This window comes from Diadema antillarum, unplaced genomic scaffold, assembly GCF_040938485.1.
Source record: "Diadema antillarum isolate AM-2024a unplaced genomic scaffold, OU_Dant_1.0 seq00000619_RagTag, whole genome shotgun sequence".
Taxonomy (NCBI): domain Eukaryota; kingdom Metazoa; phylum Echinodermata; class Echinoidea; order Diadematoida; family Diadematidae; genus Diadema; species Diadema antillarum.
Window position 1 is genome coordinate 273527 of NW_027271542.1, and position 16747 is coordinate 290273.

General features: G+C 37.9%; 1 protein-coding gene across 1 annotated transcript in view; it reads right to left on the minus strand.

The window, feature by feature from the left end:
• LOC139736022 (uncharacterized) overlaps positions 1–16747 on the minus strand; it is a 127989-nt gene that overhangs the window by 14526 nt on the left and 96716 nt on the right. Inside the window, exon 4 of the mRNA XM_071646769.1 lies at positions 15208–15324. Coding sequence (XP_071502870.1) covers positions 15208–15324 — 117 coding nt within the window. The remainder of the gene's footprint in view (positions 1–15207; positions 15325–16747) is intronic.

Genomic DNA, 16747 nt, shown 5'->3' on the forward strand with positions numbered 1-16747 from the left:
CCTCACCCTGTTACTAGAAATGTAAAAACCTCAAGAGTGATTCAATTTTCCATTAACATCTGAACCTTTAGAAATTCTTGCCTCTCCTTTGGCTGTAACACATACACTGCAGTCAACCTATAATTTTGTATGGTAAGCACTCAGGATTAGTATCATTTTTAGTGAACTGCTTCAGTTGCCAATATTCCTGTATCAAGTTAGTAGGCTCTGCCTGCAAAGAATATGTACACTACAAACACATTATTGTCAAATTTTTCAATTGATACTGCATCTGGTGCATGTGTACATGAGTACCTCAAACGGGCAAGGCAAACTATGATTTGCAATGAATTCAAGCAACATATTAAAAGATTTCCTTGCTCATAACTATGATGGAAATCACATTTTAACCTTACAGTGTTAAGAGTCCAGAGACGTACAATCACTGTAAGCAGCAAAACAAGAACCGTATTTAAGGATATTCTTTAACTTCAAGTTTACACACATGAGACATAAATAGGTTTCTGTCCTATCAATGGGCCAGAAGAAGTAAAACCACCGTGAATTTATTGGGATATAACGTTAATCAAATTTCCTGGAAATATTCAAAGCAATTTCCAGAATCGACCTGAATATATGGGATATTTAAGTTGATCAATCTTTGTACCTTGAATGGTAATTACTTGGAATATCCTAATCTTGTGAGAGAGGTTTGGATGAAATATTGGTGCGCTCTTCGCGTTGGGCTATTCCAGCCCAAATGTGCACTACACAGCCAAAGTTGAAGCAATCCCTGCAGAAATGTTGGTGCAGGTGCAGAGAACTGTTCCTTCCACCTCCACGAGAAGGCCATCTGCTGCAAAAGGAATCCCACATATTACTAATAGGGACTTTCTGATTGTGTGGACACAGGCACCTTTCTTGTACAAGAGTGGTTCCAGATTGCTACAGTCCGTTTGTCACATCTGGGATGATATCGCCCATTTTGATTTTCAGTGTACGTCGTTCACTACGTACTGATACGTCATGGCTCCCTTTCCTCCAACAGGCTGGCGAGTAGTTGCACTAAGCGATGATATCACTCATGTTCTGAATATAGGTAGCAATGAAATCCTTGGCAGACGCGTTTTGCGATTCAGGCCTGGGATGTACTGGAGAACATGAAAGTATGCACAGTTCCTCAAAACAACGTCATCACCTCGACGTCGACATTCAGGAGGTGAAATGGATTTGGATTTGGTCCCGCAGGTTCCTGGACAAATAGTGAGAAATGAATTTACAACAAATTTGTTAATAATAACAAACAAACTTTTCTTCACATTTTATCTAGTGCCATCAAAAGTGCAACATTCAAAAACATTATATTATCAGTTAGTGTCAAACCCCGGTTTACATTGAAAATATTACTACATGTATTATCTATGCTCAAAGTAACCATCACCTTTTATATTATTTGAGGTTGATGTGAAAAAAAAAAGAAGAAGCAGCATAATTGCAAAACTTATCAAATTTGCTTCAATAATATCTATCAACCTTTCTTTTTTTTTGGGGGGGGGGCAAATAATTAACTTAAAACTCTATAAACATTTACTTTCCACAAAACATTTGGAATGTACCAAAAGCTCTTCTTATTTTGTGACAAAATATCCAATCAAATATGGACTCATTCCCTTTCAAATCATATTTCACTTTACACAAACCTGTAGAATTACAGCCGGGTCTTCCATGATGGGTGCCCTTTTGATGAGAGTCCTTGCAGCTTCAGAGTATTGTAAGGGTGAAGAGAACCTAAGTGTGAATCTATGGACAGAAAAAAAAGAAAACAGGAAAAAAGGAGACAGTTTACCTTATTTGAGATTTATAAAGGAATTGGTCACTTTATCTGATTGATAATTCATAGGAATTACCATCATGTCATATACATTCTACAATCAGTGGACTCCCGTTAATAGCGAAGTCCTCGGGACCGGCAGTTTTCTTTCTTTATATCAGAATTTCGTTATAACCGAACAAAGAAACAATATACATAGAGTGGATGAGATTGCAGCCCAAATTTTTACTTCGTTATAACCGGATTGCACTGTAATAGGAAAATCATTGTTTACGATACTTGCAAAGTCATTCTTTCTGCAAAGGTCTTGTAAGAATAACAGTAATTCACAGCCTGTCATGGACCACACATACCACGTATCTTGCCACTTGTTCACTGATGCTACATCCAGCAGTCATGGGGCCATCATGTCACTGCCACACAATCAGTAGTAGGCCTACTCAAAAATGGACATGCATCTTCTGGTGTTACAAGTCACAATTTATCAAATGATAGTATGACCCAGGGCTGAAGTCATGTAACTACGTGTACATCATGTAGTATTGTGCTCTGCATGGTTCTTTCCCGTTTTAACTACAGTACAGTGTACTTATGTGTCATTAAAAGACCTACCATTACCAAGATTGCTTGATAACGTCCTTGAAGAGTTCTTGAATAATCTTTGCTCTCCACTGACTTCCAGATGGTTAGAAGAGATGCATTCCTCTCCTTTGTCACATCCATTCACAAGTGACATGAAGTAATCCACAGCTTGGTAGTGAAACAACTGCATTAGGAGCTGCTTGTCTAAATAACAATAACAACAAAAAAAGAAATGTGTAATTGGTAGCACTAATTTCAATTACAAATATATCATCCAGTCATCAGACTCTGTATATCTTAGAAGTTAGACTATTTACATTGCATTAGAGATCTACCCAGTCTATGTAGTTGACTAGACATCACTTAGTCTTGGTCTGCCTTGTGTCCATCCGGCTTATTAATTCCGATTACAATAGAATCTATAGACCATATTATAAAAGTTTGAACTCAATCGGCCATGGGAAAATGATAAGATAAGATGATAGACTAACTTGTTAAGACAGTGCAATTCACTTGATTCAGTGTGGTTCACTTGATTAAATCAGGGGTGGTACAGGAATTCCGTAAAGGGGAGGGGTCTTTACAAAATCAAATGGGAGATGCAGGCTCCCCCCCCCCCCCCCCCAATATTTAACTTATTATTTCTTTGTTTTGGTTCAATCTAATAAAGAGGGAGCAGGCACCCGGTGCACCCCCCCCCCCCCTGGATCCGCCCTTTCAATGGTAAATTAAATTCAAACGGCCACGCGTTGTATGTGTATGACGCGTAAACCAAAGGTATCCTGTAGTCTGTGGTCTATGTTGGATGTCACACACTGGGCTATCGAAACGCAATTTTATGAGGGTTACAAGGAACTCTTTCCGTAGAGGGATGCAACTGTCTAACCTTACCATCTAAAGCAGCCCAGTAACAGCACAAACCATTGCTGCCTTTCAAGATGCTCCCCTTCCACTCAAACCAGAGATTGGAAGAATAAATTTTAAAAAGCCTCCTGTTGGGAGACAGGATGCTGCAATTCATGAGTATTTTTTGACTCGCACATGGAACATATGTTTTGGTGCCCATGTTTTAATCATATACAACAAACTTGTATCTTGCTTGGTATAACTTGCGCACCATCACATACAGTGACATAGACTAGAGCTCTACTGCCACTGCACAACCCTAACCCCTGGGCGCTTCTTGTACACATTTATTCTCGCGTTGGGGCTGGTCGTAGTTAGCACTACTACTAGTATTCAGTACAGTGTACAGTGTGTACGCTATGCGTATGGGGCAGCTGGTCGCAGTTAAGTTAACAGTAACACTGCACCACTGTACTGTATAGTTTGGCTGTAATGTTATTGTTGGGACTGTAGACAACAGTTCGACAAACAGGCCTTAGAACTGTTAGTGGTCTCGACACTATATATACAAAGAACATTCTAGCTAACAATGTCTTTAGATCCTCAGACAGACTCTTTGTAAGTCTGTTGTGATCCGTCATGATCATGCACTCACTCACCGTGACATTACGAGAAGTGGTCAACACGTCTGGTCCAGTGTCGAAGTTGTGCATATGCATCAGTTAATGGCCTTCTGTCGACTGCGTGCTTGAATTGAAGATCCTTGCAGTTGCACGTTTTGTACCAGCTGAAGCGCGATAATAAATGTTTAATCTCGCTAGTTAGCTTGATGATCGGCACATTTTGTTGCTCGGTTACATTCGGTTACGCGTAAGCTGTATGCAACGCGATCATCCTGCGTGAAAACCTACCGCTCGGCGACACGTCGTCGCCGCTCCAGATATTTGAATGAGTGGCCAACTTGGCGAGTTGTACAGATGAGGAAAAAAAGAATAACTTAAATAATCATACGTAAATTTTGAAGTAAATATATCTTGAAAAATTATTTTGTAAACATTTTTAGCAATTTCTACGTAATTACATTAATTAATTGAGTATATCATTCAGAAAATAACGCTGGTTTTTGATAATCGCAGGAATTGATTTCCTTCTTTTCGCTTATTGGTCAACTAGTTTGGCGGTAGGTATTCTCGTTATCAGAACGTGATTTTAACAACCGTGTAGCCCCCGAAAAAAACATTTCCAAGATTGCAGGTGTATTGACACTTTGTCTTAAAACACGGTACTTGCAAGTTTTAGGTATACCGAAATATGCAAAATGTGTACTTTGACATAACCGTTGTATCCACTACTAAGATGTAATGTAACATGTACATACATAATTGGTCTTTGTGTCAAGACTATTCACGGTACTGACAAGTAGGAACGCCTACCCTCAAGGATGCCGACCCGTTCGCGTACCGACGAGTACCCCTAGACGAACTTACTTGCTCACAAGCCCGATACGGGTACGCAGGCGGAAACGCCTACCCCAATTGTACCGCTAGTTAGGTGATCCGAGTATCCTCTCGGATCACCTTCTGTATCTGTACGGATTCTTTGTTCTTCTTCTTTATTTCTCCTCAAAAGTTGTGCAGAGGTTAGCTCAGAAAGTCCGCTGCCTGTCAATTTCAAAATTATATCATGTATGCATCATGTCCCAAAGACGGCAAATCTAATGTATCATTGTGATCAGTCGACCGTGACGTCACTATGACGTCATTATATGAAAACACATTCTCAATCATATCTCATTAATGAAATAGAATTTTTCAATGAAATTTACGTCACATATATTTAAAGTTATGCGCATTCTACTCATGTTCTCAAAATTCATATTTTCTCTTAAAACGTGCGCGTACGCGCGCGTTGAAATATTTGTATGCTCCAATCGAGCTCAAAATTTTTTTGCACACGTTTCAGACCATTTGGAGCATTTTTTGAAAAATTGAAAAAATCGGACGGACGCGTACGCGCGCGCGCATATACGCACGCACAGCTCATATGCAATTGAAATTTCCAGTTTTTTCACTTTGATCGCATGTCTGAAATGTCAAGGAATATTTATACCACGTTTCAAGTCAATCCGACTCAATATGACGTCATACGGGGCCGTCAAAGTTGAAATTCCGCGCGCGCGTCAATGGCGATATACAGTGCAACTATGCCAAAAAACTGCCAATTTTAAATCCGATTTAACTCGTCAGGATGGACGGTGACCCCCCATTTTCTTTACATATATTGAAAGCTGATGAGTTGTACATGTCATTTCATGGGTAGGCAATGCTGACAAAATGATTAAAAGATATCAAATTTCTTAATAAAGTAAAAAAAGTAAATTTTCAAAATGACGTCATCAAATTACAAGTTTACTCGAGCGTATCTCACTTATCCTCTGCCAATTTTCTCCCATATTTCAGTATGTTGTAGCTTATGAAATGTTCTTTCATTAATGTAAAAACAACATTTTGATTGGATGACGTCATCGCCTCGTAAAAATGGATTGAATGTATCCTTGTAGAATTTGACCAGTTTACGTGTTATCTCTATGGGAGAGCAGTTTTTCTGGCAGTGAAAATTGACATGACTCTCTTTTTCGAGCACTAGCTCACTTTTGCTTCGGTGAATTTTTCCCAGATTTTAGTATGTTGTAGCTGAGACTTTGGGCTATCGTAAGTGTGCCCTTCATTTTTTCATACGACGTCGGCATCACGTCGAAAAACTTGGTTGAAAATGGCACGTGGCTTCGATGCAGCGTCATTTTGCTTAATACACAGGGCCTATGGAGCATGAAATAGGTCATTGCATAGCGCATCCGACTCGTAATCCTAAGGTCCCTGGTTCGAGGCTCACCCCTGCCAATATTTTTTTTTCATTTTTTTAAACACTTTTTTTCTTCTTTTTCTTTAGTTAGTCTTAATCTCCCTTTTTAACTTTATCTTTTTCTGATTTTTTTATGCTTCTCCTTCAAATTTCTATAAAATAACATATTTTTTTCTTTATTTTTCTTTCTTTCTACTACTTTCTGTGCAATAGATGAACAACAACAATGGCTATCAATCCCATATTTTGCACATGTTTAGTTCATGTCACGTACATTATTTCATAAAATAACAACTACTTGATCAGACACCATCTTGGGTATGTAAATTAGGGTCAAAGGTCATAAATGTTTCATCCTGTATCTTGGTGAATACATGTCCTATCTTTCCCATATTTTGCACACACAAAGACCATGTAACAAGGATCATTTCACAAAATAACCACTTTTTGCTCAGACGCCATCTTGGGTGTGCAAAGTGAGGTCAAAGGTCATATGTACTTCTTTCTGTATTTTCGTTATGACGTGTTATCTCTATGGGAGGGATTTTTTTTTAATGTGAAAATCGACATGCTTTTCTTTATCGAGCACTAGCTCTCACTTACCCTTCGGTGAATTTCTCCCAGATTTTATGTTGTACCTAAGACTTTGCATTTTGCATCTTGGTGAATACCTGTCCTATCGTTGCCATATTTTGCACACGAATATAGACGATGTCGCAAGAATCATTTCACAAAATAACCACTCTTTCCTCAGATGCCATCTTGGGAGTGTAAAGGTGGGTCAAAGGTCATATGTATTCGTTGCTGTATCTTCGTTATTCAGTGTATACAGAATTGGTACCAAAGATGGCAGATATGACTCCCTTTTCTAAATGAGAATCCAAACCTCACACGGCCAATGTCTCTAAACACAGATGAAACTTGTATTGTCATGCCTATTACGATCAGGACTCGAATCATTGATTAAAAAAAAAAAATCGGATCACCTTAATTTGTCAGTGATGACAAATTACAATCTCTAGTTTTTAGTGTGTATCTGTACGGATTCTTTCTTCTTCTTTCTTTATTTCTCCCCAAAAGTTGTGCAGAGGTTAGCTCAGAAAGTACTCTGCCTATCAATTTCAAACTTATACCATGTATGTATCGTGTCCCAAAGACGGCAATCGAACTAAAATCAAAGTGATCAGTCGACCGTGACGTCACTATGACGTCATTATATGAAAACACATTTTCAGTCATATCTCATTAATGGAATGAAGTTTTTCAATGAAATTTACGTCACATATATTTCAAGTTATGCACATTCTACTCATATTCTCAAAATTTACATTTTCTCTTAGTACGTGCGCGTACGCGCGCGTTGAAATATTTGTATGCTCAAATCGAGCTCAAATTTTTTTTGCACACGTTTCAGACCATTTGGAGCATTTTTTGAAAAATTGAAAAAATCGGACGGACGCGTACGCGCGCGCGCATATACGCACGCACAGCTTATATGCAATAGAAATTTCCCGTTTTTTCACACGTATCGGCTGCCTGAAATGTCAAGGAATATTTCTACCAAGTTTCAAGTCAATCCGACTCAATATGACGTCATACGGGCCCGTCAAAGTTGAAATTCCGCGCGCGCGTCAATGGCGATATACAGTACAACTATGCCAAAAAACTGCCAATTTTAAATCCGATTTTACTCGTCAGGATGGACGGTGACCCCCCATTTTCTATACATATTTTGAAAACTGATGAGTTGTACATGTCATTTCATGGGTTGGCAACGCTGACAAAATGATTAAAAGATATCAAATTTCTTAATAAAGTAAAAAAAGTAAATTTTCAAAATGACGTCATCAAATTTCAAGTTCATTCGAGCGTATCTCACTAGTCCTTTGTCAATTTTCACCCAGATTTCAGTATGATGTAGCTTATTTAATGTTCTTTCAAACATAAAATTACAGTGTTCTGATTGGATAACAGTATCACCTCGTAAAAATGGATTAAAAGTAATCTTGTCAAATTTGACCAGTTTACGTGTTATCTCTATGGGAGTGCAGTTTTTCTGGAAATGAAAATTGACATGACTATCTTTATCGAGCACTAGCTCACTTAAGCTTCGGTAAATTTCTCCCAGATTTTAATATGTTGTAGCTGAGACTTTACGCTACCGTAAGTGTGCCCTTTGTTTTTTCATACGATGTCAAAATCACGTCAAAAAATTGGGTTGAAATTCAGGCTTATCTTCGATGTATTGAGATATTTCTTTCTTTCTGCAACTTTCTTTGCAATAACTCAAGAAAAACGGCCTCTATCACTTCTATATTTTGCACATGTTTAGTTCATGTCACGTGAATTATTTCATAAAATAACAGCTACTTGATCGGACACCATCTTGGGTATGTAAATTAGGGTCAAAGGTCATAGGTGTTTCACCCTGTATCTTAGTGAATACATGTCTTATCTTTCCCATATTTTGCACACGCAAAGACCATGTTACAAGGATCATTTCATAAAATAATCACTATTTACTCAGATGCCATCTTGTCTGTGCAAATTGAGGTCAAAGGTCATATGTACTTCTTTTTGTATCTTCGTTATGACGTGTTATCTCTATGGGAGGGAATTTTCTTTAATGTGAAAATTGACATGATTGTCTCTATCGAGCACTAGCTCACTTACCCTTCGGTGAATTTCTCCCAGATTTTAATATGTTGTAGCTAAGACTTTGCGTTATCGCAAAAGGCCCTTCGTTTTTTCATACGATGTCGGGATCACGTTAAGAATCTTGGTTGAAATTAAAGCTTAACTTCTATGTATTGAGAATTTCTTTCTTTCTGCTACTTTCTTTGCAATAACTCAAGAAAAAAAACCCCTATCACCCCCATATTTTGCACATGTTTAGTTCATGTCACGTACATTATTTCATAAAATAACAAGTATTTAATCGGACAACATCTTGGGTATGTAAATTAGGGTCAAAGGTCATTAATGTTTCATCTTGTATCTTGGTAAATACCTGTCCTCTTTCCCATATTTTTCACACGTATAGACGATGTCGCAAGAATCATTTTACAAAATAACCACTATTTCATCAGATGCCATCTTGGGAGTGCAAAGGTGGGTCAAAGGTCATATGTACTTGTTGCTGTTTCTTCGTTATAGTGTATACAGAATTTGGTACCTAACATGGCAGATATGACTCCCTTTGCTAAATGAGAATCCAAACATCACACGGCCAATGTCTCTTGAAACACAGATGTAACCTGTATGGTCATGCCTATTCCGATCAGGACTCGAATCATTGATTAAAAAAAATCGGATCACCTTAATTTGTCAGTGATGACAAATTACAATCTCTAGTTTTTCTTCTTCTTCTTTATTTCTCCTCAAAAGTTGTGCAGAGGTTAGCTCAGAAAGTCCGCTGCCTGTCAATTTCAAAATTATATCATGTATGCATCATGTCCCAAAGACGGCAAATCTAATGTATCATTGTGATCAGTCGACCGTGACGTCACTATGACGTCATTATATGAAAACACATTCTCAATCATATCTCATTAATGAAATAGAATTTTTCAATGAAATTTACGTCACATATATTTCAAGTTATGCGCATTCTACTCATGTTCTCAAAATTCATATTTTCTCTTCAAACGTGCGCGTACGCGCGCGTTGAAATATTTGTATGCTCCAATCGAGCTCAAAATTTTTTTGCACACGTTTCAGACCATTTGGAGCATTTTTTGAAAAATTGAAAAAATCGGACGGACGCGTACGCGCGCGCGCATATACGCACGCACAGCTCATATGCAATTGAAATTTCCAGTTTTTTCACTTTGATCGCATGTCTGAAATGTCAAGGAATATTTATACCACGTTTCAAGTCAATCCGACTCAATATGACGTCATACGGGGCCGTCAAAGTTGAAATTCCGCGCGCGCGTCAATGGCGATATACAGTGCAACTATGCCAAAAAACTGCCAATTTTAAATCCGATTTTGCTCGTCAGGATGGACGGTGACCCCCCATTTTCTTTACATATATTGAAAGCTGATGAGTTGTACATGTCATTTCATGGGTAGGCAATGCTGACAAAATGATTAAAAGATATCAAATTTCTTAATAAAGTAAAAAAAGTAAATTTTCAAAATGACGTCATCAAATTCCAAGTTTACTCGAGCGTATCTCACTTATCCTCTGCCAATTTTCTCCCATATTTCAGTATGTTGTAGCTTATGAAATGTTCTTTCATTAATGTAAAAACAACATTTTGATTGGATGACGTCATCGCCTCGTAAAAATGGATTGAATGTATCCTTGTAGAATTTGACCAGTTTACGTGTTATCTCTATGGGAGAGCAGTTTTTCTGGCAGTGAAAATTGACATGACTCTCTTTTTCGAGCACTAGCTCACTTTTGCTTCGGTGAATTTTTCCCAGATTTTAGTATGTTGTAGCTGAGACTTTGGGCTATCGTAAGTGTGCCCTTCATTTTTTCATACGACGTCGGCATCACGTCGAAAAACTTGGTTGAAAATGGCACGTGGCTTCGATGCAGCGTCATTTTGCTTAATACACAGGGCCTATGGAGCATGAAATAGGTCATTGCATAGCGCATCCGACTCGTAATCCTAAGGTCCCTGGTTCGAGGCTCACCCCTGCCAATATTTTTTTTTCATTTTTTTAAACACTTTTTTTCTTCTTTTTCTTTAGTTAGTCTTAATCTCCCTTCCTAACTTTATCTTTTTCTGATTTTTTTATGCTTCTCCTTCAAATTTCTAAAAAATAACATATTTTTTTCTTTATTTTTCTTTCTTTCTACTACTTTCTGTGCAATAGATGAACAACAACAATGGCTATCAATCCCATATTTTGCACATGTTTAGTTCATGTCACGTACATTATTTCATAAAATAACAACTACTTGATCAGACACCATCTTGGGTATGTAAATTAGGGTCAAAGGTCATAAATGTTTCATCCTGTATCTTGGTGAATACATGTCCTATCTTTCCCATATTTTGCACACACAAAGACCATGTAACAAGGATCATTTCACAAAATAACCACTTTTTGCTCAGACGCCATCTTGGGTGTGCAAAGTGAGGTCAAAGGTCATATGTACTTCTTTCTGTATTTTCGTTATGACGTGTTATCTCTATGGGAGGGATTTTTTTTTAATGTGAAAATCGACATGCTTTTCTTTATCGAGCACTAGCTCTCACTTACCCTTCGGTGAATTTCTCCCAGATTTTATGTTGTACCTAAGACTTTGCATTTTGCATCTTGGTGAATACCTGTCCTATCTTTGCCATATTTTGCACACGAATATAGACGATGTCGCAAGAATCATTTCACAAAATAACCACTTTTTCCTCAGATGCCATCTTGGGAGTGTAAAGGTGGGTCAAAGGTCATATGTATTCGTTGCTGTATCTTCGTTATTCAGTGTATACAGAATTGGTACCAAAGATGGCAGATATGACTCCCTTTTCTAAATGAGAATCCAAACCTCACACGGCCAATGTCTCTAAACACAGATGAAACTTGTATTGTCATGCCTATTACGATCAGGACTCGAATCATTGATTAAAAAAAAAATCGGATCACCTTAATTTGTCAGTGATGACAAATTACAATCTCTAGTTTGATTTGCAAGTGATGTCTACCCTTCCCAAGTGCCATCAGTGAGTAATCGCTGAGTTCATCGTGTCTATGCAAGGTTAAAGGTTGTCTAAATGTCTTCTGTGCAGTTATTTACTTGTTATTTGATTGACCAGCATGAACTGCCCCAATTGATTCTTGACATTAGTTTATACTAGTCTAGCCTTTTGTCAAGGCCCTCTCGCCGGGCTCTGGGCCTCAGCGACACAGCTAGGCTCTTTCCACCATACAGCGAGAGGGCCTTGACAAAAGGCTAATACTAGTCCTACTTTCTCTCCTCTTTCATTTGATTTAGGTCTTGGCAAGGGATCTTCCAAAGCGATGGATGCAGTCTACAGCACACGAAGAGCGACCATCGCTGAACGCACGTAGCGATGAACACTTTGCACGGCGTTCCACCCGTCTCTCTGGCGCAGTGATCGCACTGTCGCCCTAAATCCTCGTAAACTCGCAGTCTTTCATCTGCCTTACATTTGAAGCAATTAGTAGTGAATACTGGAAAGAGCTTCACGTGATTATAGGTATTTTCAGCCAGGTCAGAATGTTGGTATGATTTACACTCCATGGCGTACTATGTGTAAAATGACGTCACTTTTTATGACATTTTCCAAATAGTATCTACTATGTTTGTGAAATAATGTGACTATCCTACTTCTTACAGCCATGCTATGAAATGTTACAATTTTAACAAAGCAATTTTGACATCACATTGACATCGCACCCTACTTGGTACGGTCGCTGCATAGGATCCCTTCACAACATAGCATCCACCCCATGGCTTCTTGCATCACATTTCCCTTCGGTTTTTTTTTTATCCCAAATATAAAACAAATAATGCACTCTACCTAATGTCGAGTTTCTGGCTAAGGGCCTCGGTGCCTCCAAAGTACTATTCACTTCGGGACTTCGCCCCTCAGTGAATATTACTATTTTGGAGACACTATGCCCATAGTTTAAACCAGAAACTCTCAAGGCTACCTATATTTTGTATGATAATTTGGAGTAGACAGAAATGGATTTCCTTGTACAAAAATGTATTCTATATTTCGCATCTGTCCAGCTTTCAGAAGACATCGTGGATGACATTCAGATCATAACCTTCCAATTTCCCATTTCCTGGTCCGGTACAGCTGTTTGAAAGGATTTAGAGGAAAGGGAATAAAGGGGGCTCGATTTCACACCACATCGGAATGGACAGACCGAACCTGTATGAACCCCTCGATGACTACTTCAGGCGTACCACGACCTTCCTGATCCCGCCTCAACGAATTAAACTACCATCGTGTGGAAACGACAACGATTTGAGGGAAATATGTCTGATTTTCATTCTATCACTTCTTCCGTAGCTTTGATATTCAGGGTGAATATTAAGTCGACTGCTCTATTTATCCAACTTGAAATAGAACCGTTTAACCTCGTGGATGAATGGACAGTAAAAAGAGGATGATCACCGGTGGTTGATAATATCATGGCGACCGTCCCATAAATTGACATCAACTTGACGAGAGCTCTCATAGTGTGCCCCTTCCCCTCCTTTTATTAACCAATGACGAGGGACGTTGAGCGTTACAAGCCACGTGAGCAATTATTGGACAAGTAGTTGTTTGTAACATCAAGGTTATTACATTTTTGTGGGACATTAATGGATGTTATTGTAAAGAGAAATTTCACACCTACTTCAGATTAATATCAAAATATCATGCATGCATAGCTATGAAAATCAAGCCCTTAAAGTTTTATTATTGATAGATATGATGATTTCTCATAGAATTATGATTTCACATAATTATGCAAATTAGAGGGAAATGACGCCATCGTCTTTTCCACTTTATTATGCATAAAATTATGTTGTTTTTTTTTTAATACCGAGGTAATTCTAATATTTACACTTCCTGAATCGTGTCAAGAAATGTACACATAACTTACTCTTGAGTACACTTCACAGGGAAATAATGGATGTATGTACGTTTGTGTTGTATTTTACAAAACAATACAAACGTACTTGATTGTGTTTTGTATTGCATTGGCATATTCAATACAGTTGTATTGCTTTATCAGAAAATGGGATGAATGAACGAATTGAATTAAATGAACCGAACTGAATGAAATCGAAATTTCTTGAAGATTTTCTTTAATGCAAGGCAGTGCGAGACATGTGAGGCCTTCAACGTTTACTTGATGGCATCTTTCAGTCTTAAAGGGCTCGTACAGTTTTGGTCGAGACCTAACTTCAGGTTTTTAGCATTTTTGGGTGAGATAATGAGAAACCTCCTATGAAATAATTATGAAAGAGCATGTAATTCCAAGAGGAATTCAACGTTTATTTGATGAAAATTGGTTATGAAATGGCTGAGATATCCAAAAAAGAACAATTCTGATAAAGTGTGGGACCCACACTTTTTTACGATCGCTTTGTTTTTCTTTGTTTTTGGATGTTTCAGTCATTCCAAACCCGATTTTCATCAAATAAACTTTGAATTCCTCTTAAAATGGTATGCTCTGTACTATTTCATAAGTGTTTTCTTGGTATCTCGCAAAAAGTTAAAAGCCAAGTCCTCAGCTCCACCAATACTGTACTATCCCTTTAAAGTTCTATAACTGCTTTGGCGTTTGACTATAATTCTAATTAAACATTCTCGCTTCTCTTTGTTTAAATTTAGATATTTTGATAAATCATCTAAAACACAAAGCGGAGATTCATGTTAAAGAAAATGATGCTGGCACACGATATTGTGGTAATGCTAAAATATTTGAATCGAGATCTACTGACATCTGCTGTTCCCTGTATCAACCTTCCTTGTCATGGACGTATCAACACGTAAATGGGTCGATTAAAACGTGCGTTCGTAATGCAAAGCAGATATCAACCAAGACACTTGTCAGGGCAGATTTTGGCGCGCTTCCGCTCAATCGAGTTCAACCTTTCCGGGATAAAGCAGCCCTCAAATTTGACAGAAACTCAGAATCTGTGGCTTTATTTCCAGAAGGAGAGTACATGAGAGTGAAATAAAGGCTAAGACTCATATGGAAAGTCTAAGAATAGAACTAGGGGAACTATCCTTGCAAACCTGTCTGATAAAACCGTGCCGTAAACCTACGGATTGTATCGATCTATTTTAAAGTCCATCAAAACACATTAACCAAAATGTTGCTCTTTATAAATTAGCCGATACAACGTCATTGAAAATTCATACTGATCACATGGTATGACATATTCTTCTGGAAAAGTCACGAAGCATCATTGAATAGTAATGATAAAAAAAGAAGAATTGATATGTGCACAGGATCCAATCAAAATTTGCCACAATAGGCAGTGACAGGTGGTCCAATCATAAGTCTCCATACAGACAGCTTTCGAAAAAGAATTGCCGACAGGTATCACTTTCCATATTTCGCACCGTGAAATGTAAGCAGGGCAGACGAGTCCACCGTTGTTTCTGCATACGTACCTACACAAGTTCTGTTGTTTTCTAGCAGAGTATATCCACTCTCGCAGTAACATCTGTAGCTGCCAGGTGTGTTCATACAGCGATGCTCGCACGGACGGAGGGCACACTCATTGACGTCTACGGGCAGAGAATAAAACAAAACACATTATGGGTGATAGCGTAACAAAGGTATAATAAATTGCTGAGAACCAAACCGTACAAAGAAAAAAAAAAGACAACCCACAAAATGAAATATAAAAATCAAATTAACTATGACAGTAAAATAACATTGGTGATGGTTACTATGAATGATGACAATCTTAGTGTTTCATTTGCTGATAATTGGATGATGATGTTGATAATAATGATAATAAAAATAATCATAATAATCATAATCATAATCATAATCATAATCATAATCATAATAGTAATAATGATGATGATAACAATAACGATGAAGATAATGCTTATTATGATAATAATGATAATGACAGTAAAAAAAAAATACATAATGACTAAAAAATAATGATAAATAAAACTGAAAAAAGAACTGTCGTTTTACAATGGCGGCTATATATGTACAGTTTCTACATTGTCTCATATTCCATTTCAATAAGATTGTATTTGCCAAACAAAATGAAAGTGACAGGGGGACTGTTAATGACAAAATAGCAAAACAAAATGAAACTGTGAATTATATGACCATTGTGTATTCAAGATGGAGAAGTTGACGCTGCTGCATCCAAAGCCGTTTGCAGCTGTCTCGAGAGTCTGGGTAAGTTCTGACACGTTGCATGGCACTGAATTATGGACCGTGAAGGGTTTGGTTCTAAATGGCTACACATAAATCATCACCGGTAGAAGATGGGGGCCATCGCACGACGACGATCATGTACCAATGTGCCTCTCTTGTAAACAAACATGATTCGAAAGAGAGTCAAGATCAGACACCGGATAGTTCCCACGTCCTTCTTTCCTTTTCTTCCAATAAACTCTGATCTAGTAACGACTATTGAAAGGAAAAGAGACTGCGGCCTTCAATCATTTGAAGAAACTTGGGCTGTACTGACTACCGTAAAAATTACTGGGCAATTCCGCTGTAACGGAATTACAAATCAGAGAATTTTGGCTCATACTACAGTATTCTTTTCCCCTGTACACTGGATTGATTACTTTGCCTTCTCTTGACACATTTAAAAGATTCAGAGGTACTCACACTATCACCCCAAATACAAATTTGTTAAATGTTCTCACTTGGTTGGTTACAAAGGAGGTCTATGTGTGATGGTAACGGAATTACCAGAAAATTGAGTCACAACTTCAACCCTGACTTTGGGAGGAGTTTCTCTGAAATCTATAACACATACACTATAGGTTGTTGTCTGATTTCATCATTAATTGTGTCAACTTCAATTTAGTTGGATTGTTTTTGAAATATTTATCACATTTTCTCAGCAGCAGGTTTTTCCCCCGTAAAGTCAGTGGTAACGGAATTACGACTTCTGAAATACACTGGAAAAAATACAAATTCTTTGTACTCATGTATTCTGAAATGTCTTGA